This window comes from Cariama cristata, unplaced genomic scaffold (genome assembly GCF_000690535.1).
Source record: "Cariama cristata isolate BGI_N322 unplaced genomic scaffold, ASM69053v1 scaffold2048, whole genome shotgun sequence".
Taxonomy (NCBI): Eukaryota; Metazoa; Chordata; class Aves; order Cariamiformes; family Cariamidae; genus Cariama; species Cariama cristata.
Window position 1 is genome coordinate 12099 of NW_009630420.1, and position 26921 is coordinate 39019.

General features: G+C 37.3%; 1 protein-coding gene across 1 annotated transcript in view; it reads left to right on the forward strand.

The window, feature by feature from the left end:
- The window catches only part of BCKDHB (branched chain keto acid dehydrogenase E1, beta polypeptide), a gene marked incomplete at its 3' end in the record, with an annotated part of 41065 nt that overhangs the window by 9907 nt on the left and 4237 nt on the right, over positions 1-26921 (forward strand). Inside the window, exons 3-5 of the mRNA XM_009705501.1 lie at positions 14481-14614; positions 15254-15409; positions 19502-19610. Of these exons, the coding sequence (XP_009703803.1) occupies positions 14481-14614; positions 15254-15409; positions 19502-19610 (399 nt within the window). The remainder of the gene's footprint in view (positions 1-14480; positions 14615-15253; positions 15410-19501; positions 19611-26921) is intronic.

Here is a 26921-nt window from a genome sequence, read left to right on the forward strand (position 1 = left end):
TGCATTGCCCTTCTCTGGACACTCTCCAGCACCTCGAGGTCTTTCTTGTCGTGAGGGGCCCAAAACTGAACACAGCACTCGAGGTGCGGCCTCACCAGTGCCCAGTACAGGGGGACGATCACTGCCCTGGTCCTGCTGGCCACACTATTGCTGATACAGACCAGGATGCAATTGACCTTCTTGGCCACCTGGGCACACTGCTGGTTCATGTTCAGCCGGCTGTGGACCAACACTCCCAGGTCCTTTACTGCTGGACAGCTTTCCAGCCACTCGTCCTCAAGCCTGTAGCGTTGTTGCATGGGGTTGTTGTGACCCAAGCGCAGGACCCGGCACTTGGCCTTGTTGAACCTCATACACTTGGCCTCAGCCCATCAATCCAGCCTGTCCAGATCCCTCTGTAGAGCACTTCCTACGCTCCAGCAGATCAACACTTCCACCCAGCTTGTGTCATCTGCAAACTGGCTGAGGGTGCACTCAATCCCCTCTTACACAGCAGCCTGCATATGTCTTTCTGTTTGTCACCAAGGGAGTCTAGGTGACTGCTTAAGTTAGATTCCTAACATTTGGATGCCTGATTAGGTTACCTTCTAAGTTTTTGGGCTATTAGAAATTATTCTTAGACTGAAAGAGTAGTGTAACTGAAGTTTGTTTTTTTTTTTTTTACTTCTCAGTAGGGAATTCTTGAAAAATGCCATTTTAGTTCACTTGCAACTATTTGGAAGTATGGGTAGAATGTGGATACTTTGAATGGGAATTTTTGTTTCAAAGATTCTCTTGATTCCAGGAGAATGCCACTGTGGTGCCTTCGACCAGAAGCGAGTGCTTGCCCAGGGCAGAAGTGACTTGGCCTCAGTTCTGGCTGTCAGGAGTTCTGAACTTACTCCCAAAAGAGTTGACTGAGATGTCAAAGCTGATCTCGGTGGAGATGCAGCAGAATAGACTTTGTCAGCAGTTGTTCTTTTGAAATATTTTGGACTGAATTTGTCTTTTGCTCATGTTATTTGTTTGTCACTGGGTTCCTGTGTGTGATAACCTGTTGTCTTGTTCATTCTGCTTCCTCCCTTCTGGATTAACATCCCATCACCAGTTGGAGGGGTTGGAGAGTCTTTCTCTCATGGCTTTTACTTTTGTCTGCTCTGGTTTCTTTTAGCTGTTCTGTTTGGCCTCTGTTACTGCTATCCTCCACTCTGTGTCAGTGCGTACAGAGATGTGCTGCCTACAGCAGCTTGTGGTACTCTCATACAAAGTCAATTAGAATGAAATGGTTTTCGTAAGGTTTCTGTGTAATATTGCTAATATGTTCTGGAGTGATGTTTGCTGCCTTTGTTAGCAGTGTGGTGGTGACTGTCAGTTTGTGGCATGCTTTAGTCCCTAAATCATTTCTGTTGTACTGCTGTGGAGTCAGTAATTGCTTCTTTTCTGGGTGGACACTTGATAAAATGAAACTCTGAAGAGTTTTTGAGAAGAACTATGTGTCACTCCTGTATGTGGGATAAAACAAAATCAATCTCAGATAATTTTCTTTCAGGTAATTCTGAGTTATAAACATGGCTAGAGACACTCATACATGCAGACGGTAGTAAATGAGGAATAACCAGCTTCAATTTTTTTCTTCCTTACTCATTTTTCCTAGCTGAAATAGATTTCCTCACATGGAGTAGAAAGGATGCAATAAGTACGCACGTGTAGCTTGAAATTTAATTATTTTCATGCCCTATTCTGTTCAAGCATATAGGCTTGTTTTATAAATAATTCTTCCTATGCTTTATTATTTTGATGCAGCTAGAAGCATAGATAAAGTTGGTAGGTGGTTTTTTTTTTCTTCCAAACCATATTAAAAAAAAAAGTGTGAAATAGATGGGGAGCAGATTGTAAACAGTAATTAGTGTCTGTTCAATTGGTCCAGCATATTTTCTTGCAAATTGGAAAACCACAGAAGAAAAGGAAAATCAAGAGAAGAAATGACACTTGTATTGGATCCTGTGAGGGTGGGGGGAGTTGAATCAAAGGTTCCCCCTGTGGAAAATTTTAAGCACATCAAAAAGCAAGTGACTGAATTGCATATGAAACCACAGTTTTATAGCAAGAAAATAACATCCTTATGTCAGGATGACCTACCCACATTAGCAATCAGCTGGATGCTTTAAAAGTGATTTTATTTATCACTTCCATATTTGTTTTCCTCTACTTTCTGCCTGCCTTACAGAATTAGATCTCTGAAGCACAGGGTATGTTTTGGGACATAGCAGCTGGCAAAGGCTGTTCTTAGCCTTCAGTGATGGAGATTCTCTGGAAAATGGTCCCAGTGCAGGATTATTATTCTTGTTTGAAGCTTTTTCTTATTCATCAGTTTTCTCTGGACTCTGGTTGCTGCAACTGAAGGATATGAGCCATGCAAAGCCGGATACTTTATGGTGGTTCTTACTGAGTAAAACCTGATTGCTTACACCTTTCTATTGATACATCTCATGATAATGCTAGCTTGTCTTGCAGCAATAATATTTATTTCCAATGTCTGAGCCGCTGTAATTCGTGGTTGTTATTCTGTAGACCTTGTGTCTAAGGTGTAAACACCTGTGTGAGTTTTCAGGGAACACTTCATTCTCAGTAAATGAGTAATTTATGGTCCAGTGAAATAATTCAGGAGTTTTTGTTTATTTGGCCAGGAGATGACTGTACCTAGCTATGCCCAAGGGACACCAGCCTTTCTAAAACTGTGGTAGTCATTCTTTGATTAAAAGTATTTACTTGAACACAATATTATTTTATGAGCTTCAGCTGTGGAAAACTCCTGAAGGCAAGTTCTGTGTTTTAAGTGAAATGCTTATGGGGGAAAACATTGGTAAGGATTTAAAAGGTTGTCCCCAGGTTGTTATGGTATTTGGTGAAGTTTCTTGGCTATGGATTGGATATGCTTACAAAAGTAGCCTAACGTCCTAATGGCTTTTAGCAGCATGAAATAATGGGAGAACCTTTTGAAACTGAGCCAATAGAGATAGATACAGAAAATCTAATAATTTGCTTCCAAGATTCATAAAATACTTGAAAATGTAACTCTCTTTTTGTTAGTGATTTCAGGAAATTGTTTATTGTGGAGACTTCGCAGTGTGTTACTGGCGAGGGAGCAGAGATCTGCCAGTGAAGGTTCTGAGTCTGTTCGTGGTGCCTGGCTTTACAGTGTAAGGGCAAGAAGTACAAGAACACAATTTGCATGGGCTGTTTGGGGCCCGTAATGCAGTGTCTTAAGGTGGTGTATTCTGCCTCCCAGAAGCTACTAGTGGTTGAGTATTACTTCAACAGGTCAGGAGACACTGGGGTTTTTCTGTGGGTTTTTTTAATCAATAATCACGGGGTCTTTTGCATGCTTTAAGAACATGGCAATATGCTATTATAGGGAGGAGAAAAACTCAGCCTACAGTAGCATAAGAAATAAGTATTAGGGGTTTATTGTAGAAACAGATAGAAAATATTAGCTCGATGCTTCAGAAGCAGACTGTAAGCTTGGTGGAGAAGCACTGTGCTTCCTCTTTTGTGTAGATGCTGGTGCTTCCTAACGTATTGCACGTGGTAGAATGAAGTAGTTCAGAACTTTTGACGTGGTGGACTTATGCTGAGGGTGGAACATTTTATTCGGTTAAAAATGATTGTTGTTGTGTATAGATTGAGTAAAACATAAGTAGTCTGGAGTCTGGGTATCCTTGTCTCTTTGTGGATGGATTTAAGTGAAGCATTCTGCAGCTTGCTTGCCTGGTTCTTCCAGAACAGTTTGGCAATATCTGGATTTTGTTCTGATTTATATAAATGTCTTTGAACAGTAACATCTGGAGAACGTGTTCCAGACTTATTACACAATAGTACATTTTGTTCATTTTCACCTTAAATGGCCAATTCTTTTCTTAAGATTTACAGTTAGGAAAAAAGTTATTTGAGAACTGGATACAATGTAGTATGTCCTTTTACACTGTATCAATGGGATATTGATATAAATCAGTCTGTGTCAGAGCTAAAAACATTTTATTTTATTATTTTTTTTAATTGTTCTGATAGTGTACATGGTGTGAAAACAATATTTTATTTGTTTGGGACTTAATACTTATTATGTTTCTTTTTATATGTTGTAAACCTGTTTGAGGGAAAGATAAGGGATATACATTTTAATACAGAACTTGATACTCAGTACAGAGCTGAAGAAGACTGATCTAACACATTTTTAAGATATTTCAAGATACATTGCTGGGCAAAAAAGTTTGTGCTGCTGAATGTTGTAAAAATTGAATTTTTAATTTCAGAAAATACTTGCATTGAAATATGTAACAGTAATATTTTAGTGATAAGGTGTCAAGGAGGATAAAACTTTATGTATTAAAGACACAAGATGGAATCGATAAGCATAACTAGTATTCACAGTCTGTATTAATACCAGGTCTGCGAGCACAGTTTGTGTACTTTATTTTAGATGTCAGTCTTTACACCTTTACTATTCCTTAGGTGGAATTTAGTGATTCTCCGTTTCCTTGGTTATTCCTATGATCAGGATGCCCTCTCTTTCACTTGTACTTGTCAAGTGGGACTAATTTAGTATGTCTGCTGTTTTTTCTACCTCTGAGTTTGGTGATAAGAGTGTGGTAATTATCACCACTTCAGTTTAAGAAGGTGCTGCAGACTTTATTACAGGGAGTAAAACACTCAAAGTTTTCTTGGAAGTAATTTGCTAGAAGCCTAGAAGGGTCAAAAATGTCAAGACTACCATCCAAGTCCAGTCAATTGTTGAAGCAGCTTTGCAACACAAGCATTTTGAGGAGTAACTTAAGATTAATTTAACTTGATTCAGAGCCATCTTCTGGTGACCAGGCTGACATAACACACTAGCCATTTACTATAAAAGATCTCCTTTCTTTTTAATTTTTAGAAACATCAAATCCTCAAAACCTGGCAAGGCATTTTCACACTTGTATGGAAGCACCAAGTATAGATCAATTTATTGATTTTTCTCATGCGCGTGCTTTGCATTATCAAGGGACAGGCATGGTTACAAGTGAGATTCTTTGCTGCAGATTACTGGTCATTCAGCACTTTGTTCCTGAGTACTTCTGTAGCAGCATTAAATCCTTGCTGTTGTGTTGAGAAGAGTTGCTTCACAATTTAGGGTAGATCCAGCATGCTTTCAAATTTACTGTAAAGTATTTCTACACTACTGATACTGAGGAGTGTGGGAGAGGGTGCCTTGTATTTGACAGTTTTGCTTATTCCTTGGTTTGTCATCCAGATAGTGTACCCAGCCTATTACGGCAGAATTTTCATTAACATGTTGTAATACTTAGCTTTGGTAACACTTATGTATTTTCCTGCTGGATCTCTTGTCATGTAATGTTGCAGGTAGTGTGAAAATACACGGAACTGACTTAAACTTCTTCAATAAAGCTGATATATTGTCCCTTGGTTATACCCACATACACGTGTTTGGTAGATGTCAATTTTAAGGCGTATTTTTGCAAGTAAGCATTCTGTCATCTGGTATAACTTTGCACATCTAACTTTATAGTCAGTTATGCTTTTCTGCAAGTGTGCTTCTCACACAGCAAAATTTTTTTGTGGTTGAGCAAGGAATGTTATTAGTCATAGCTGGAGGAACACTTGAATGCCTTGGAGCAGTTAGGCAACGTGCATTTTTTTCTTCAGGCTGATACAACTGGGTATATGAGCCCGATGATCAGAAAGAATTCAGTGTGGAGTGGGCTTACCTGCATAGTCATCAGTAAAAAGAAATTCTAGTGAGCAAATCTGCCACTTTGCTGTGAGGTGCGTATTGAATATTTTTCTAACAGTGTGGAGCTGAATCAGTACTATTTTATCAATGTCATGAAATGCTTCCATCAACAGGACAGGTACAGACATAAAAAGTTTGGGCGATCAGCATGTAACCCTGCTTGGGGCTGCTAATGAATCATAGAATAATAAGGGTTGAAAGGAAAAGACCTTGAAGGTCATCTGGTCCAAGCCAGTACTCAACATAGAGCTGGTGTGGGTTGTTTGTGGTCTTGTCCAGGTGAGTTTTGAACATGTCCAAGGAAGGAGCTTGTAAAACCTCTGGGCAGCTTGTTCCAGCGTTTGAGTACTGTTATAGCGAGTTTTTTTTTCTTCCTTTTATATAATCAGTTTCCCTTTTTGCATCATTCTTTCACCTATCACCATGTACCTGAAAAGAATCTGATCTTCCCCTTGCTTATACTACTGCTTGGCTGCTTTTTTTTTGTCATGGAAGGATTAAATGACATGCAAGCTTAGCAGCATTCAAAGTTATGCCAAAGCTTTGCATTAACCTTTCCTGACCCCTCCTGTTCTCACTTCTCTCCTGAGACAGGGAGATAATTAGCTAATATATTTTAATATTTCTGGTTTATTCTTTAGCTTTTGGTGGGATGCTTGTTTGTCATAAATGACAGGAAATCTGAAGGGGAATAGAGGGCTAAAAAGCAAGTTTTCCCTATTTACTTTAGGAAGGCAGAGCTGTTTATAAATAAGTTTTCCTAGGTTCTCCCTCATCCAGAGGGCTATACGCCTGACAGTCGAGTAAATGCTTAATGTTATGTTCATGCTCTAAACAACTTTAAGAATTTGCTAAGTTTTACTGAAAAGCAAGTTTCCTTTCCTTCCAAATCTGCACTTCACTAACTGTGAAGATTATAAGAATTTGTAGATAATTAGGAAGGTTACTCCCTGTCCATGGTAACGTTGTCTTTATTCTTCAGCAGTTCTCCTGACTCTGATATTGTTTAGGGTCTTTGAGAGTGAGGATTAAATGAAAAAACAATAAACATGCTTTTGTCCTAAGGGAATCTTGGGGGAGAGGAGGTGAAATTGCAGTTTGGATCTATGGAGCTCTTGGAAGAAAAATGCGCTGTCTTGAGAAAGAGAATGACGTGTTGAGAACGCTTTGAGCTAGAACTGCTAGTTCAAATATTCATGTCTATTCAAATGTCTGAATGCCTTGGAATTAGTAACTGGGGGAGACTTAAAAGGAAAACTTACCCTTCAGCTGTTCTTAATTTCCAATTTACTTGAAGTACTCTTCAGAAGTGCTGGTTATGTCAGTGGAATAAATGATAAACCTGTGAGGAATTCCTGTTCTTACCAGTTCCCTGTCAGAACAGGTGTCCTTTTCTTTGGGCAATACTGTGGTGATTACTGCTTCAGAAGGATACCTTTTTTTGTGCAAGTGATTTTTTTTTCTTTCCCCCTTAAATGAAGTCTAATTAAGACTCCTGTAAACAAGTGAAACTGAGTAAGAAAGACTTATCCATTATTTGACCTTTATAAAACTTCCATCTAGAATAAGAAGTTGGGTCCTTTGTTGCAGAGTAGAGCGTGATAGCAGATTTTGCAGCAGCAGCAGAAGAGGAAACAGCTAATTTAGTTTAGTGCATGCAAATCTCTATTCTAACCCTGTGCTTGATCGCTCACAGATTTCTGAAGTACCTTTTTTTGACTAATTCATGTATCTTACTGCCATAACATGACTTTTTGGAATATTTAAGGAAAAAGTAATTGCAATCTGCCATGGAATTAGTTGCTAATTTATCAAAATTTGAATGAATTTTTAATTCAAGGTAACTAAATGTTGAAATTTGTTTGAAAGCATAGGCTATGTATACACAGTGATTTTTGTCTGTTGTGGATATATGTGTTTCCTCTATAACAGACCCAACTCGTTGCACTTGACCTTAGACTTTATGTTGACTTAAATGAGGCCTGAGACCTGGCTGCTCGGCCATGTCGTTGGTGAGGTACGCCAGAGGTATGGCTCAGTCCTTGAAGCCTGCTGTGAACATCTGGGCACACACAAATGTTCTTGGATCAGTCTGTGCAACTCTCGTAGGATACAGAACTGGGGAAGAACATGACATGAGTAAAGCTCAATTCTGTAAGTTGTGTTGTTCTACACACAGTGGTTAAAATTCATTGTAAGAAGTTAAAAGCTACTTGCGTATGAAATCCTTTTCATGTTATGTAATTACTTTTCATCTGTTAGGTAGATGAAATGGTCTGTTTTAACATGGGCAGCTGTGGAAAAAGCGGCTTTTTAAATGGCGTGGCATGTTAGTATGCAAGGATTCAAGACTGGGAGGTAAACCATCTCTGTGTCTGTGAAACTGGAGACCTGCTTCGGACAAGTAGATTTGAAATATGTATATTCAGCTGGAAAGCTAATGTGTTTTTACCAGTATTCACTCTAGAGGAACAGTGCCCATTGCACATCCTTTTTTAAAGCTGAAGAACTGTGACTAGGATATCAGTAGAAGTGGTAGAACAAATTGATTAAAATTAATAAGAAATTACTAGAACTGTTTTGTGTTCAACCAGGAGCTCTAAAAGAGCTGAGTACGAACTTAGCAAACTGCTTGCTGTGATGCCTGCCCTCTCACATAGTATCAGAGTAATGGAACATAACAAGTGTCACCAATTGTAAAACAGGGTTTAAAAGGGATTGTGGGTCCAACGAAGTCTGAATGCTGGATAGATTGTCTTAAATTATGTTAAGGAATAGAATTAGTAGACTTATGTAGATGTACATCTATGAAAAATTGTAGATATTCTAGGATTAGAATAGATCTTTAAAGGCAGGACTGATTTGAAATTAGTCATTTCTATTTTAATTTTCTACATAAAGTCACAGAGGAGTAGTGAAGAAGCTAATCTGCTGGGACTTCATTTCTCCACATGCATCCATGATTGTTGCAGTTGAGGACAGAATATATTTAGCTTGTTGGACTCTTCTATTTGACTTCTAATGGATGTTTTAAATGGAAGTTAATGAGATTATGGGGACAAATAAAATGCTGCCCAGGTATATTGTTAATACGACTCAGTACCGACATCTTTTAAGATGCCTTTTTTTAGCACAAGTGATGTAGAAGTATCTTAAAAACAAAACAAAACACCCTCCTTTGACTAAATCACCAGCATTACTCCTTAAACCCCTTAAATTGCCCAACGTAGGCTCTTACAAAGTGATGTGAAATTACTCAAGAGTTGGAGCCTTGGGTGGTGTGTTAACATTATAGGAGATTTGATATTGTTTGAATATCTCATTTTTGAAGTTAAATTAAGACAGGAACATGACTCATTGCAGATACTGAAATCTGAAATACTTTTTTCCTGACAGCTTGGAACAAATAAAAATGAAGCAGTCCAAAACATTAATGCACAATAATGGACTACATATGTCTGTAAACATGTTCTGTTAGGTTGCTATGAAACTTTTTATTCTTGGAGGACGAGAAGATGACTGTAAGACTGCCTTAAAGCTGTTGCCCCTTAGAAGGTCAGTGGTAATTTGAACATTTGTAGGGTACTTAACTTTGTTCTGAAAAATCACGAAGATCAAACTTTTTTTTATTTAAGTAAAAATAGATGGAGGAGGATGAAGTAATTGTTTAAAAAATTCTTTTAATCAAATACTGCTTTTTTCCTTTTTTAAACTTTTCAGATTTACCTTATTAGGCAACACTTCTAGTGTATTTGTTCACTTGCTTCACATGCATCTAATCTTCTTCCTGGGTTATTAGGATGAAGAGATGAGAAGAATCATCCTTTTTTCATATAGCCCTCTTTGCCATATTGCTTCCCTCCCTAGCTGGAGAAGGGCAATAACCTGTTCAGATGGCTGAAACAAGGGATGTTTATGAAGCTAGGCAGGTTAATTGAACTGGACGCCAGCATAATGTCTGTCTTCAGAGGCTGACGCACCTGGTTTCAGATAATGTAGAGGTACTACTTTCACCTGGAGTCACAAGTCCGTTTGTGTTGGCTTGTTTTGAGCTGTGTGGCTGACGCAAGTAATAGGAGAAGAGAACGTTTTAGGAAATGTTTCTTCATTGGTACGGAAATGAAATATGGAAAGACAAAGTATCTCTGGGTTATTTGTCTGCTTCAGTCAGATTTCAGTTGAAATCTGACTCAGCTGGTTTGCAGAGGATGCTGTGAATGGCTGTGGATCAAAATTGACTTCCTTTTCACATTTTGAAAAAAATGTGGAAAAAAATGAAATTAAATAGATAGTAATACATATGCTTAATGCCTTTAAATGCTCAGTGTTTAAATATTTTATGTTAGCTTAAGTAATGATTTTCATATTGTATCAATAGAAGTAGGAGGTGAAAGCCATGCCATAATATTTTTAAAGTTCAGGGAAATTAGTAAATTTGTTTTACCCTAATAATGTGTGTATCTTTTTGTGTTGAACGGCTATATGTTATAAAGTAAACCCTACCCCTTGAAACTCTATCCAAGGCTTGTTTTCCCATCTAATGAATAGTAAAGTGCTTTAGGTTTTGCTTTTAACGGATCAGTGTTATTGTTTTAAATGTACAATCATAAACCATTCCTGAGTAATAAATTTCATTCAATGACAATTACCTGGCTCTTTCTTTACTGTTTTAACCCATAGTACTTCAGGATTATGCCTTTAGTTCTGAAAGTCCAAATTAGCTGCTTCAAGCTGGTCATGTTATAGCTGTCATGTTGTATTTCACATTTGCTTTTATTAATTTTTCACTTAATTTCTTTCATCGTACTCCATTGATAGCAGCATGCTGCTTCTAATTTAATATCTCAATAGTATTTCAGCAGTTTTATTAGGATGTATTTTATATTTGAATCAGAGTGGCATACTAGTGTGGTGGATCTAACATGCTTTTAAAATTCATTCACCTACCCCAAATTGATATTAAAGAATTAATTTTGAAGTTCTTATCAATTATTAGTTAAAAGCTCATTTTACAAGATAGTTCAAATACATCTCAACTTTTGTGTGATGATATAAAATTATTTGTGGAACCAATGTGTTAAGCTATTTCAGTGTACTCTGAAATATCTGTTAATAAAGAATAAGGTTAGCTAAGCTTAGTATGATCTGACTTCTGGGCACTTCTCAATAATTTGGTTTTTTTTTGTGTTCTGCTCAGACATTAGTCTATTTATGTAGGCTATGTGGTAGAGTTTCAAAGCAGACTTACCTGCATTTCAGTAAATCAGTACATGTTAAAAATAGAATAGAAATTCACATGAAGGAAAAAAGGCCAATTGAATATTTTTATTTCAATATAAAAATGCTATATTTTTAAATTTACTGTGAATTTAACTTTTTTTTTTCCCTTCAGTTTCTTCTGTAGTCTTATTTTTTCAGTGTTTTCTTTGCTGGTTATGTCCTATATTAAAATGTCATGTAAGCAAGTGAAGTGAAATAGAAGACTGAAGAAGTAGGAAAGTGTAATATGTCTTGGTAATATTAATGTATTTTTAGTTTATTAAAACAGGAGTTGTTTAAAATTAAAAATTTAAATGCATTGGTGAAAAAGAAGGGAAACAAGATGTCTAATTCATGGCGCTCTAGATTGAATAAAAAAGAGGGAAGGAGATGTTTGCCAAGTATTTATAGTTGCAGATGGACATGGGTACAGGGACAGTTCTTGTGGTTGCATCTGAAGGAGGGTTTCCCCACCCTCACCAGTGGTGGTAAGGCTTGGGCCAACTATACATTTGCATAGGCGGTTTATGGTCCTCTTTCCTTGACCGTGATGCCTGTCAGTGGAGGGAGCGCACCTGAGGATACTGTAGAGTTTGGGAACTGAGATGACAGCCATCCTTCAGGAACGAGAACAACTTACACAGTATACACTCACTCTAGGTTCGAAACTAGTCTTGTGTTCTCCTTGTTATAGAAGTTCTTTCATCTTTCCATGGCATTATTTTCCTTCTCCATCTTATGGATTAGTTTACTGATCTATTTGCTCTGTAGAAATAGGACTAAATATCCCTGAAAGCCAAAGTTTCTTATTCTGCGTGGGAGAAGCATGCTACTGATGTGACTGAAATCTTCCCCTTTTTAAAGGAAGAGACTATTCCTGCGTGAAGCTTTTTGAACTCATTTTTGTTAATTCTTGGCAGTAAAGCCAAGACACAAATGATGTCTGTCAGAAGTGAGTATAACTTAATTATGAGGACAATAAAAACAAGTTGTATCTTCAGTATCTTCCCCAGTTCTGGGTTTCCCAGAGCATTCTGTCTTTCTGCTACTTGGAATGATAATCTTTCAGGGCTGGGGCTGTTTTTAAGTAGTGGCATTGCCAGACACATTGGTAGTATTAGTACAGGAAGAGTGCAAACATGCAGACCAGTAGCGTTACTGCAGCATGCTGATAAAATAAATGCCCAGCAAGAGTAAATGGGAGTGCTACGAAGTTACTGCAATTCTTACTTCAATTCTCATTTGCAGTCAGAACAACTTTTGAGCACAGTACCTGCAGAGATTATTATTTTTCTTCCAGGAGATATGAAACAAAGTACAGATGAGCCACATCTGGAAATTACTGAGATCAGCTTGCTTGTATACCTTGGAAATGAGAGCTAGCAGGTTTTTGTACTTGTAAAATGTTCTCTGAGCTGCAAGGTACTTTGCTGTGATCCAGAGTTGATCAGGGTAATATTGGGTGTGTTTGACATCCAGACAACAAACCCTCGTTTTCTTTCAAAAGCTATGCAATAGTTTTGTTAATCTGGAATTCAGTTTTAATTACAGAGCTAGCAGTGGTAACATTTTTATCTCCAGCGGCAATAGCAGGACTTCTAAGTCATAAGAATTGAAAAAGTTTCTTGGAAATTTATTTCTGAAGAAGCAGCAGCCCAATGTGCATGCATCTTAAAAGTACTGTAAGTCTCAGGGATTTTTGTTTCAAACACTCTTAAGAAAAGAGTAGAAGTCATAGAAGTTTGGAATGACTACTTTGAGAAAATGATTCTTCCCCTCAAAAAGATGATCTTTAAGGTGCTTGTAAATGTTTCCTGTCTTGTATGCAAAAGCATGGAGTGTCCTGCAGTTGTGGTAGCCCTTTGGACTTGTGTTGGCTTGTGTAGCCTCACTGACACCACCAACGTTGTAGTATCATTTGATGGCTTTTTTTTTTACTTGCCTTAAATAAATGGTGTTTTAGTCATGTTCCTGGTGGAGAGAAAAGAGAGGAAGGCACAGTGAGAGCCAAAAACGAATTACTAATGTATCAAAAAAAATCCCTGCAAAACGAACAAACAAAAAAACCCAAACCAAAAAACCAACCTGAAGCAAAGTAACCCTTGAAGTATGAAACTCAAAACACCAGGTAAAGCACCTGGGCAGGGTACAAACAGTGGTAATGCTGTGCTGGGTGATGTATGATGATGAAAGATGTGTGCTTGAAAGATTTGTAAAACATTCCTCCCTTTAGTATATCATAAATACAACCGTGGGCAATCGTTCTCCTCTTATCTTTCTAAAATCTTTTGTTAGCTTCCCTTTCTAGAGTTTGTTAACTTGCAGCTCTTGAAATAAGAAATCTTCATAGCAACAACGTTTGTAATTAATAATTGATTGGTTTATTCTTTCTTTTTAGGTATTTATTTGGTGGTTATTTAGTTACTATTTAATTTATTTCATAGCCACTGGTGTGGACTGTGCTCGCTTTTTTCCATCTGGTTTGAAGTACTGGCATACTCATGCACGATGGACTCCTATTCCCTAGTGTTCTAAAGGGAAAAGTTAATAGCATAACTAGATTCTCCTGTTGATCTGTTGAGGTAGTACAGTACTGCTGGCAGATATTGTAAATATGTCTTGTAGAGGATATTGTTGTGGTGTTTCATCTCCTTCCTCCTCCTTCTTGTTTTTAATTTCATGAACAATTTTGTCTTCAGCCATTTATTAGATTGATGCATATTTGGAATCTGAAACTACTGTGGCACAGGAATGTATCAGGGCTAGCATGACATTTTGCACTCCCACAGGGAAGATACAAAGCCCAAAATATTTGATTTCCAGTCTTGTGCCTCCAACAGCAGGAACAGCTTTTTTTTTTCCTCCTGCCTTGGAGACAAACCAAATTCTTTAACAAGCACAGCCTTACGTTACAGAGGAAGACTGGTAAGACTGCGCACTGCTTATGGGGAGTGTGGGCAAGAGCCAGTATACTTTTATACAGGTGCTCTCGTAGATCCATCTGCCTTTGAGTATGGGCAGTTAGTTTTGACTACTTGAAGATAATTGAAGTAACAATACTGTTCTTTATTGTAAACTTTTAAAAAATGCTTCTAAGTATTGTTTGGTCCTCCCATATAAGCATGAGGGCTATGAATGCTTACCTGTATATGCATCAGAACAAATTATGTTCCTTGAAGTGTTAAGAACATTGTAAGTTACAGGAACTGTTCTTATCTTTCATTTTGTTTTTCCTTGTCTTCCTCTGAGCTGTTACCAATTAAAGTGAAAGTATCTTTACCTGTAATGGATGTTTACTGTTCCTACACCTAAAAAAGCACATCTAAAGAGCTGTATGCTTGGTTGTAGGTGAGTTGTTTATAACTTGAATATTCCTGGGACTATGTTTTCCACTTAGAGCTGGTGTGTTAAAGGAATTGTGTTTTTTTTTTTGTTTTTGTTTTTTTTTTAATAGGTAAAGATAGAGTTTTCAACACCCCCTTGTGTGAACAAGGAATTGTTGGCTTCGGTATTGGAGTTGCTGTTACAGGTGCTACAGCCATTGCAGAAATTCAGTTTGCAGATTACATTTTTCCAGCATTTGATCAGGTTAGTGCTAATAAATTTGAAAGAAGTAAAAAGGAATCTTATGCCTGTTTAAATTACTCTTCTGTTAGCAATAATATTTGTTTCAATATGTAATATTTGCAAATGTATCCACAACTGTATTACTAATATTTATGCGTGCTTTAAGTAAACAGGAGGGTACCAAGGCCAATTTGAAGGCTCATTAAATAATCAAAATTAAAGATGTGGCTTTAAACAAATGTCTCTTTGGTTTTATTTTTGGTTTTGTGGCTCTATTGGCTTCAGAACCCTTAAATTCCTCAGCTGTGTCTTCCCAACACCATCTCTCACTTCTCTGTGCTGCTGCAGCTGGCTGTATGTGCACAGGATAAACCACAGATTTGAACTGATCTGACAGTATGGGAATGGGGGAACGACTGGGTTATATGGCTACTCCTGAGGCCTGTGCGTCTAACTTGAACACACTAAACTATTGCTTCATTTTCCTTGAAAATGTTTGCCTTTCCACTGACTTACAGGATTCCTTTGCTTCTAATTTGGTCCTCTGAATCCCATGCATGGTGCAGATGATGTAATTACATCTCATGTATTGTAGAGGCTTAATGACTCATAAGTAAAGATATTGGACTGAATGTTACTTTTGTACATAAATCTTCCCAGATTGTTAACGAAGCAGCAAAATATCGTTACCGCTCTGGAGATCTGTTTAATTGTGGAAGCCTCACCATCAGAGCCCCCTGGGGCTGTGTGGGTCATGGTGCACTGTATCACTCTCAAAGTCCAGAAGCTTTTTTTGCTCACTGTCCAGGAATAAAGGTATGGTAACTCTTAATTTATGAAGATTAATTTTGTTTGTTTGTTTTTTGTTTGTTAGTTTTTTGATGGACCTGACTAACAATTAGTCTGGATGCAGGCACGGGAAGAAGAATGGAAGTCAGTCCACAACAAAATATCTGAATGCATTAACTGAAAACTCTTTTAGAAATTTTCAAGTTATAAAACTTAAACTGTGTTAAGTGTTTGAGAATTTATAGCCATTATTGAAGCTATCTTTAGTAGACATAGCATTTTGTGTTTGTGTGCTTTTTGCACTAAAAGCATACATTTTCCATCTGTTCGGTATCCAGTATAGTACAGAAACTAAAACCTAACAGTAATGAATAGTACTTTCCTTTTTTTTTTTTCTTTCTGCATCTGTCGTCTTAAGTGCATTATCAAATTCATTTATATGAATGACAGTGACAGGCAGCGGGCACAGACTGAAACACAAGAGGTTCTGTCTGAACATGAGGAGGCACTTGGCACAGGTTACCCAGAGAGGTTGTGGAGTCTCCATCCTTGGAGGTATTCAGAAGTTGTCTGTGTGTGGTCCTGGGCAGCTGGCTCTGGGTGGCCCTGCTTGAGCAGGGGGGTTGGACGAGGTGACCTTTGGAGGTCCCTGCCAACCTCTGTGATTCTGTGGATGATAACTTTAGAGAAGCTTTCTGTGTGAGATGGTAGCATCCTTGAAGCTGAGATTACTAGCACTTGGATGGATAACTTTCCTGGAGAAGAAGGAGGGGTGAATCTCATAGTCTCAGATTAAAAAAGCACTGTTTGCCAGCTCTTCTATTTTTTTCTGAGTAAATTTTTGTGTATGGACTTGTACTTCTGGGTTAACTGGCATGCAGTCCATTGGGAAATGACTCATAGCTTAATTAATGTGGAAGACTTAAGCAAAACCAGTGTTTGTATGCTGAAGACACATGTTCTTTGTTTCTCTATTGTTTAAATGATTGTCTATATATGATTTTGGTGTTCTAAAACTTCAGATATTATTCATTTACAGGGAAGCCGTAGCCATTTCTGCTACTTGTTTCTCTATGCTTAAATAAAAAATCTTGTATTATTCACATTTTATTTCATGATACTTGAGAAACAGAATGCGTTTGTCTTTGGGTGTTCTTTATGATCTTTGTGATGTTCCTATTCTGAACTTGAAAATATTTCCTGATACAGACGAAAGCAATCTACAAAGTCTTTTGCCAGCTAATTGAATCAAATAGTTTCTTGAGTAGTTTATTATCATATGGAGGCACAAGATAACTTACATGATTTAGATACTGATGCCAGGTCTAGTTAATTTATGCTGATCTTGTTGGTCAATCTCAAATCTTTGTATACTGAACCAAGTGCTGAGATTTAGTGGTCTAACTCTTTAATGGATTAAGTCCTTCTAATTCATAGCAACCTAGTACTACTGTGCTTAATCTCCTGAATAAGTTAGTAAGAATTTTGTTTAATCACTCCAGGTAATTTAATTTGTTTTCTCTCATGTCTGGTCTTTCTTCTTGTTTTTTCACTTTCTTTCACTTTTCCTTGGGTAAAGTGCTAAAACATGTTGCTCCTACTAACAACTGTGATCTCAGTTAAAGGCAAAGGGCACATTAAATTTTGTGGAACTGATGGAACAATCTATTAGTTTTCGATGCACAGCAAACTATTTTCAACTCTATCTTTTGAATTTTCTACCTTTGTGAAAACAATATTGTTCCTTTAATATTTTTTGGAAAGCTGTTCATTAATGCAGTCAGTAGTGTTTAAGGCTTTATCTTCAAGGTTGCAGGTCTTTTTTTTGAATGAACCCAAACCCAGCCCTTAACGTATGAATCCAGAAATGCAAATGAACTTGTGGTTCAGATGCAGTTGCGGAAGTCCCATATCCATGCATATTTTCTCCAAATTACGGGAGGAAAGGCTATGTATTACGAGCTGGGAAGGGTAGGATTGATCTTTGGGGAGAGTGGTTTTGAAAACTGCCCTCTTATTAAACTCTGCAGCAGGTTCCTGACTTAAGATTTTTATTTTGTGTTTTTCTTAAGTGAAAGGTGAGGTTCGGATTTCCCAAGCAAAAGGCAGTTTGTGCAACTTTGGCTGTTCAGGCGAAGGACTGTAACCATTAGTACTTAAGACAAGGCTTGTTGGGATGACGAGGACATTGCTAGATGGTTCTATCTTTTGTCTGCTGTTGTGAGAATGTATGTCTTAACGGATCAGACTGTCTTCCAAAATTACTGTATGGACTCTCTCCATTCCATTGTAAGACTACTCCAGAATATTTTCCGTCACAGCTAGAAGCTTTCTTTTCATTTCCAGTCTAAATTTGTTCCTGACTAACTTGTATATTTAATTTATTTGTCCTTCATCTTCTCTTTCATATACTAAGAGAACAATTTTTTTCCCTTTAGTTTTTGTTTTGTTAGACTAAACAAATCAAACTATGAGAGAGATGTTAACAATTTCTGAAGCTCTTTTGGCACCTGTTTCATTTGTTTTCTTTCAAAACATTTGATATAGGCATCAAGTATTCCAGCTGAATTTCTAGCAGTGATTTTTGCAATAGCACTAACACTTCCTTGGCTCTATTATTATGCTTTTTTAGGGCTGTACTGCATAGTGTCCTAGTCATCCTTTGAGAAGATAATAAATTCAGACCTGATTTTCTACTGCCAAGTTCTACATTTATAACAAAAATGTAGTCCTTAAATGTGTGACTTTTCAGTACGTATTGTTCAGTTTGCTTCTGCTTTTGCCAGTCATGTCCTCAGTGTGAACTAGGTCTTTTTTTGGTGTCATCCTCTGTAGTGATAGTGACTCTCAGCTTTTGAATAGTTTTAATTACCATGTTCTGACTTAACATTGTAAATTAGTAAGGTAAATAAAGTCTGTCCAAAAGATGATCCCTATGGAGGTGCACTAGAAACAGCCATCAGTTGGGTAATTTCCCATGTGTCTGTTACCAAATGGTGAGGTGAAATATTAATAGACTGCTTCTCACTTGTTTAGAAAAATCACTTATCAAGTTAGTTTGATGTGATAGCAGATTTAGGTTGTGTTTTGACCCTCTTCTGTTACTTTTATATAATTAAATGTTCTTGCTCTCAAAAAATATTTTGAAGCCTTGGAAACTCTGGAGGCAGTAAGTTAACATATCTGTAGTTACATAGATTCTTTTTTTCTTCTTCTTTAAAAAAGTGCCACAACTAATGTTTTCAGTCAGAGCCACTTCTAACCTCACTGCTATAAAAATGTTTGCTAGTAGACTTTATGCTGCATGTGCCAGCTCTTTCAGATCTCTGGGATGTAAATTAGCTGGTCCTTCTAATTTGAGGGAATTGAACTCTGGGGTTCTATTTTCATTTAAACTGTGATAATTTGGTAATTCTCTGTTCATCATCAACATTCTCTTCGATCATCCAAAATTAACTCTTCTGTTGGCAAATCAATTATACCTTTTCCTTCCAGGTATTCAGATTACATCTGGAGGCCTTACTTAGTTTTCTCTTCACTTGATAATAGTTTCCAGTATTTTTTTGGATTTGTTCATTTTGGAAATGAACAAATTTCAGGCTTCCACCATAAGCAAAGGAAATCAACTTTAAATAGCTATTTCCTTTTTTAGTCTTCAAAACTTACTGGACTAAGTCTGAATACCTTCCAGGCTTGCCCTGATGAATCTTTACGCAAGCAACTGAGGATTGCCTAGCTGGTGTTTGGTTTTTTTCTGTCATATATCTACATTAATTTTACTAAACTAACTTTTTTTAACCTGACTGACTTTCTTCTGTTCCTTCTACCTCAAAATGTTATTATTAAGATGTTAGTTGTACCTTATTGGAGTGGAGTCCATTAGTATTTATATCATGGTGAAGAGGGGAACTATTCAAGCCTTATCAATGAACAAAATAAAATTCAAGATTTGGTGTGTGTCTTAATAACATAGCAATGATGTTAATTGACTTTGTAAGAACTGCTCAATCTGTACGTAGGTTTATTTAAAGCAAATAATTGCTTAGTTTTTAATATTAATTGAGGAAGCTTGTAGCAGAATTGCAGTTTAAATAAACTATTTAAAAAATATTTTTACAGATTGTTATTCCAAGGAGTCCTCTTCAGGCCAAGGGACTGCTGCTGTCATGCATAGAGGACAAAAATCCATGCATATTCTTTGAACCTAAAATACTTTACAGAGCTGCAGGTAAAGATTTATATGCTGTATTTTCCAATAAAGCAAAGCTTTTTTTTTTTAAACACATATATGTTGATAGTCACAGCTAGAACAATACTGCAGCAGAAGTCTTGACTTGTTTTGTCTCTAGCTATGTTTGGGGGTTGTGTTTTTAGAGGAACTGTGAAAACTGAATAAGATCTCTAAATTTGGCTACAAAGATCGATGAACATTTAAAGTGTAATTCATGCTCAGTTAACTTTGGAAGTGGAATGCTTTGTACAGTCTTGGGTTAAAAAAAAAACAAACTAGAACTAAGAGACATTATCCTTTATCAAATTGCAATATAAATTTGACAGAAGTTAAACTTCTTTCTTTTTGGTAACTCTAGATATTAAAATAATTTCCAGATTAGTTTTTATTTTTCCAAAAGAACTGAACATCACCATCATCATTTTCCCAAAAGTAAATTTTCTTTCAAGTGCTTAATTTCTAAAAATGTTGAAGATCTGCCTCCTTAGATTTTAATCTTATGTGGAAGGAAGTGTGATTGCCATTACTTTTCTCATTTGTTTTAGTCATAATGAACATTTTGGTTCAAAGAAGTCTTAACAGCTATCATTATGCGGAACATATAAGAAAAGAATAATTTGATGATGATAGTGCTTGAGTTTGCTGTAAAAATTAGCTTGTTACTACTTTGGACTAGAGAAACTGGACTGAGAACAGATAATGCATGAAAACAAATTTTGCATGTGGAGATAGGCAGAGTGATTGGGTGAACAGCTAATAAAATAGAACTTTAGCCATCACTTACCTTCAGTGTTTCTATGGCATATAGCTTTAAATACCAACTATGCTTGAATCCAGTGATCCAACACGACTCTGTGGACTGAAATTGAGCAAAGGACAAAATGTTTGTATTTTACTTTGAACTTTTTAACAGCACTTTTCCATCAGTGCATCCATTTTGTCGGTAAATTTATCCTCTTCCTGGAGAAGAGAACCAAAGAATAACAAGGGAAAGATTTACAAAGTGGACATCAGAGCTACAAAAAAATAGCAGAATAACTCAGGAACAAATAGGGTATTTATCGAAGAAACTGTTTATTTGCTTTTATGTTTTCAAAAAAGATCCAGAATTCCCATTAGCAATGTATTTTTAAAAGTGCAACTATTTTTAGTGTGGTGTGGTATGATGTACCCAAAGGGTATTGCATTCCTTAAGTTCAGTATGCTTTGAGAGCTTACTGAAATTTAGCAATAAAGACCTCTGACCCTTCATTTAAATGAAGTAGTTTGGAAAATGAACTTGCGTCTGAGTCCTGTTAAACAAAGAAAAAAAAAAAAAAAGAATTTTAAAATTCCTGTGCCTTTAAAACCACCCTTTCTTTCTTTTTTTTTATGACCCCAGTATTTACAAATCAGAAATACAGACTGTAGAGTTAATGAAATACTTGCTTTCATAGTGGAACGAATGGCTGCACATCAATATCACACAGCTTTTGAGAATATAAGGAGGTTTTTGTATTTTGTTTGAGGAAATGACTTGTAAAGCAATCCTTGGGTTGTCTGGTGAACAGAAATCAGCCTTGTGATTGAAATCTTGATTAAAGATGTGCTGAAATAGTGATTAATATGGTTTATATGCTGGTCAATAACCAACTGCGATGTTGCTGCAAGATGATGGTAGTTTCTGAAAGACTGATTTCCTCTTATATTCTGATGGCCTGATTTTTTTCAGAGACATTATCTACATTTTTGTCTTAAAATTTCTAAGAACATCAGTTTAGTGATGTAGGCTGAAATTTGCAGTACACTTGTGTCAACATGTGATGGGGATGATCGTGACAGGTAACTTTTGTTTTGAGACAGTTTTGAGTGGACTTTTTATTATTTCTACAACATAAAGCAGAAATATTATGTGGAAGGGTTTTGATATTCCTTTTATTTGCATTGAAAACCTTTCCCTCTGGCATCATTAGTTCATCCTCGTAACTGTTTAGCTGTCCTTTGTGGGTTGGGTCAGCTTGAACTGGAAGAGTGGTGTCTGGGAGTTTCTCCTGGGAAATTAATCTCTCTTAAGAGTTCCTCCTTATGCTACTGGTTGTGGTCAGGGTTTCTGGTAATTCCACCACAGAAACAAAGTGGCCTGGTGAATTCAGAAATGGACCAGGGTCATCATGGTCGTTTGTTTGGTCCAGAGGCAGCAGCAATAAGATACAAGCCTGATAAACAAGAACAGGATAAATGGTGGAAAGAAGGATTTTAAAAATGCAAGTGTCTTGTGTTTTGAGTAGAGCAAATTTTTATAATAACCCATATAAGCATGTTGATTCTAGCAGGAGAAAGTACAGGTTCAGAAATTCACTTACACAGTAAGCTTGGACTATGTATGTATTTGTTGTCTCTATTAGTGTCTCAAAATACTTACAGGGGCTTCCCAAGGCTGGCAACATGCAGGCTTTCCAAAACAAGACGACAAAATGGTATCAGATGTCCTCTGTTGTCCTCTGTTGCTTTATTTATCTTTTTTTTTTCTTTTTTTGAGGGGTGGGGTTACTGATTTCTACCAGAAACTTCCACTTTGACATTGATATATTTTTAGGAGAAAGACAAGCTATTAATAGTATAATATGGTATAAAGCCCCACCCAAGATTTGGGACCTCATTGTTCCAGACAAAAAATAATTTTATTTATTTCTATGATGATGGCTAAGGCATTGAATAATGAAATTATATTGCTCCTACCATAAATTTTTTTTGTTCTAGCTTCACGTGAACAGACACGTTTGCCGCAGAGAACTTCATGACTGATGTTACAATGGATGTCTAGGGACTTCACTGAAAAATTAAGGTGTCAGAGATGATAATGGGAAGTAGTATTTTCTATCTGTAAAATTAATGTAGGCATTTGAGCTTCATCATTCTCCTCTAATGGAATTTTCTTTCTCCCTATGAGGCCTCTAAATAGCTATCTGTGATATTTTGTTCAGACTTGTTAATATCTTTGAAATTTCAGCTGAAAATAGGCTGTAGATGGGCTAGTTTTTAAAATGTAGGATATCTGTCCTTATTTACGTGGGTTGAAGCTACTAATGCTTTGTTTAAAACAAACAAACCAAGAAACCGAACCCAACCAAAACCAACAAAACCCCCACACCCATCACAACCAAACAAAAAACTATACGCTCTGCTTCTGCCCCCAAGTGTTGCCATTACTGTTGAAATTAGCTGCGGTATGCTAGTGGTGGCAGATAACAGATATCTAGCTATAAGCTGCTTTTTGAGAATGTTAAGCAGGATGCCAGGTCATTGCTGTTTTATGGAAGCTCTCGTGCAGAACCAACCTTGTGATTTTGCATCTGATGCATACCTCCAAAGAGCTATATAGGCCCACCAATTACTTTCAACGTTTTTGGTTTTGTCTTTTGTACCTTTTTTGTTTGTTTGTTTTTGTCTTTTGTGGGTTGGTTTTTTTTTTTGGCTTGTTGATGACAGGGCAGGTTTTTCAAGACTCAAGCATAGATTTTTTTTTTTTTCAAAACAATGAAGACATTGTACAAAAAAAAAGTCTTCATAAGTGTTTTGAAACATGTCTGGTCTCCAAGGTAAATAAAAGCTGTAGTACAAAATATTTCGATGTGACTATCACATGGATATTGTGATTGCTTGCTATGTTTTTGGAATAATGAATTTAGCTGGATGTCTTCACAGATGAACACAGATTTGCTTGTTCAAATATGTTTTATGCTTATTCAGACACGAGGTAAAATTAACCATGTTGTTATGATGTTTCTATATGAATGTTTCTATATGAATTTTTGCTATCCAAACATGCCTTGGCCCACACAAGATAGAAGAATAAAATTAGACCTTAAATCTTCACCACAGACATCCATGGGACAAAGGTAGATAAGGCAATGTTACTTCAATAAGTTCACCACATTCACATTGTGATGAACTGAGAAGAAAAAGCAGCTTCCAGAGAGAACAGCTTTGCAAGACTGTTTTGAAAACATTTTCCAGTTCATTCAAAAAGTAACTCACGCCTTAGATATCCAAGAGCCCCGGTAACACCGAAAAGAGGGAATGAACTAAGCTAAGGTCTTAAACTTTTTGCCTGGGTGTCTGTTAATAGTAAGTTTTAAAAGGTACAAAAGAGAACTATCTATTTTGTTTGAATGAAATGCAATTGATAAGTTTCATATTCTGCATTAGCTCTGACACGCGACCAATTTGAAATAGTCCCTATATACAGATATATGTGTTCATGTATAGGTATACATATAACATGCTATCTATGTGCATATATATGTTTCTATAGGTACATATGTATGTAAGACATCGATCATAAAGCAGTAACTAGATTGGAAAAGAAAAAGAAGTGCACTTAGTGCGTGTAGTTATAGCTAATAATTGCAGATTTCTTCTCTGAAGGCGGTACAGTGCTGCATGGGCGGCTGAGCCCGCAGGCAGGGTGGCCGATCTCTCTTGCACAGTCAGCCCCTTTACCAGCAGTTTGTTTAGCAGAGGACTTGCTGTTCCTTGGTGTTCCTGGGCTCTTTGGAGTGCTCACCCTTACTCTTTGCTTACTTGCTTGGGCAGTTATGGCCATGCCACCACCAGCTTGGTTGTGTGTACGTGGAGTGGGAATGACCATGTTTCTCCCCCTGGACAATTCTTTTCCTTTCAAAACTCTTGAGCAGAGCCAGTCTAGCAGCCCTGCATGGTTCCCACAGGAGACAGAACAGCCCTTTACTTGCCTCGCTCCGGTCCCTGCCGGTAGCTGGTGTTTGGGACACACGCTCTGTTCCCACTCCCGCAGCTGGTGGCCAAGAGCTCCCCTTGCTCCTGTAGCTCCCACCGCAGGCCTGGGGTGTCTGCATCCCAGTTTGACCCCTGTTGCTGGCCCAGTGTCTTCCCTTCTCATGCTGGTCTCACCAGCAGCTGGCACTCGGTCCTTGCAGCACACAGCCCTGCACAGGACAGGGTTACAAAAGAAGCTAGGACGGGCTGCCATTATGAGGCACAGGGCTCGGTCAGACAAACATGCTGACTGGCCCGCTTTTATCTGCAGCTAGTCCCTTCTATAACCCTTTCTGTTTGTTCCCTGCCTTGTTCCTCCCCAACCCCTTCACCCTCACATGTCCTCATCCACTGGTGTATTCCATGCACCCCCCTCCAACACCCTGGACCCTCAGATTTGCGTGCTTATGAGTTGGAAAGTCCTGGTTTGCCCCTAGTTTCTTGATAGCCCTTCACTCAGTCTTCCTGATCAGGTTTGTTTCTTGTCTTTGTCTCTGTTATGTTTGTCTTCAGGTTTATGTCTCTGTATGTTTTGTTTATAGCTTCTCCTTTATCATCCCATTTGGCAAGGTCCTCTGCCAGCTAATCTTACTGAAAGAAACACTCCCACATTCCCCATACCCTTATCAGTAAGTGCGACTGAGCAGGTTTGGTTCTTGTTACTGCCTCTCTCATCGTTTGTTGGCTAGGTTTGTGTCCCTTCGTATTCTTCCTTATGGCTTCTCCCTCTTCCTATTATCCTCTTTTGCATTGAGAGGATCCTTGTCCAGACACCCTTAAGGGGGAGCAGATGCTCTCTCCTTCTACATAACACTACAGTGGTCGTCAGAAGTTTTGTGGATGTTCATTTGCCTTGTATAAAATTAGAAAGGAGCAAAAAAATGTAAGCCTTTCTGGGTAAAAGTCCACAGTTAAATATCCAAGTACTCATATACAGAGAGAATTCTGTTACTGGTTAACTTATTATAATGTTGAAAGTGCCGTGATGACGTCCCCCTAAATGTCAGAGATACTAAGAAAATATCTGAATTAAAAAGAAAAAGGAGGCTTTGATTTATAAAAAGTAGGTAACAACCTGTGCAGTGTCAAGAGCACATAATGATTATGAATCAAAGGAGAAGATGAGTCACCTTGACATTATCAGGTTTAGACATCTTGTAGAGAGCCTACTCTGGTGTTTTTTGACCTTTTCAGGTTCATTTAATTGTACTATATATGACATTGGTGGTGTAGAAATAAATATGACTTGCATCAGTGGTTGTTATAGAGACAAGACAGGTAAGATGAGAAAACGTGTTTTCTTTCTGCTGTTTAGACTGCTCTTTTAGAAAAAGCAACAGATGGTGCGGCCTCTTAAAATTAACTTGTGATGGCCACTTTTCTCTGATAATTACAACTTTTTGTTAATTGCTTTATTTGAAAACTGTATTTGAAATATTTGATTTAAAATATTTTATTTGTATCTTCAGTAATAGATGAATGGGCTGCTTTGTATATAAATATTGTTGTCCTGGTTTGGTTAATTATTATAGAAGAATGTGCATAGAATAATTTCATATGCTACTTTTCATCATTGTTAGTGGAGGGAGGAGTTTTTGCAAAGGCATTTGGATAAAATCCTGCCAAATCTGGACTTCCCTATAAATTTTTGACAAGCTGCATTTTGGATTTAAAAATGTCAGGAATTCTAGATGAGCTCATCCAATGGACATCTTGTTGCAGAATAGTTTACCTATAATAAGAAATGAGTTAGTTTGTGTAGCTGTATGTTATATTTAATTTCTCTAAGCGGATAAAACCGTTACACAGAGAGGGAATTTTTTGTATCATGTACACCTTCCTGTTCTTCCTCTGGTGCATCCCACTGTCACTTCAAAACCTTCTCATTCATGTCACTTCCCTGGGTTTCCACTCAAAGGTCCTGTGGCATCTTTATAAGGTTCTTGTTCTCCAGGTTTCATGTAGATAACCACCCCATGAAAAAGACAGTTATGCAATTAGTACAGTTGTGGGTTTCATTATCTTTCAGAATCTCTGCTTTCTTTGGCCTGAGGATTTTACCGTGTGCAAAATCCATAGAAGCCTGGTCTGCTTTACTGTCAACCAGGAATGTGCAGTGAGCGAGGACTGGATGTGCCTTTCTCCTCCTTCTTTCCCTGCCCTATATTCCTTTAGCTGCTTGTTATTCAAAGAAATTATTACAACATGCTGACATTTTAATAGATTAAAAAAATAATAGTTTGCAATGAGATCTGATTTTGTGCTGTGTTTAAAAGTACCTTGTACTTTTAAGATTAATTTTTTTTCCTTCATTGAGTGGATGTGTGTTCTTGAATTATGCTGGAAAAAAAAAGTTCCTGTTCTGTTTTTAGGAAGAATGTTTTAGTTAATATGTATGTCTCCTCTGTTTCCATTCACGTGAAGCGAGATGTCTCTAACATAAGCATAGGCAAAAACTTTTTTACTATAAGGGTGGTCAAACACTGGAGCAGGTTGCCCACCAAGGTTGTGGAGTCTCTGACCATGGAAATA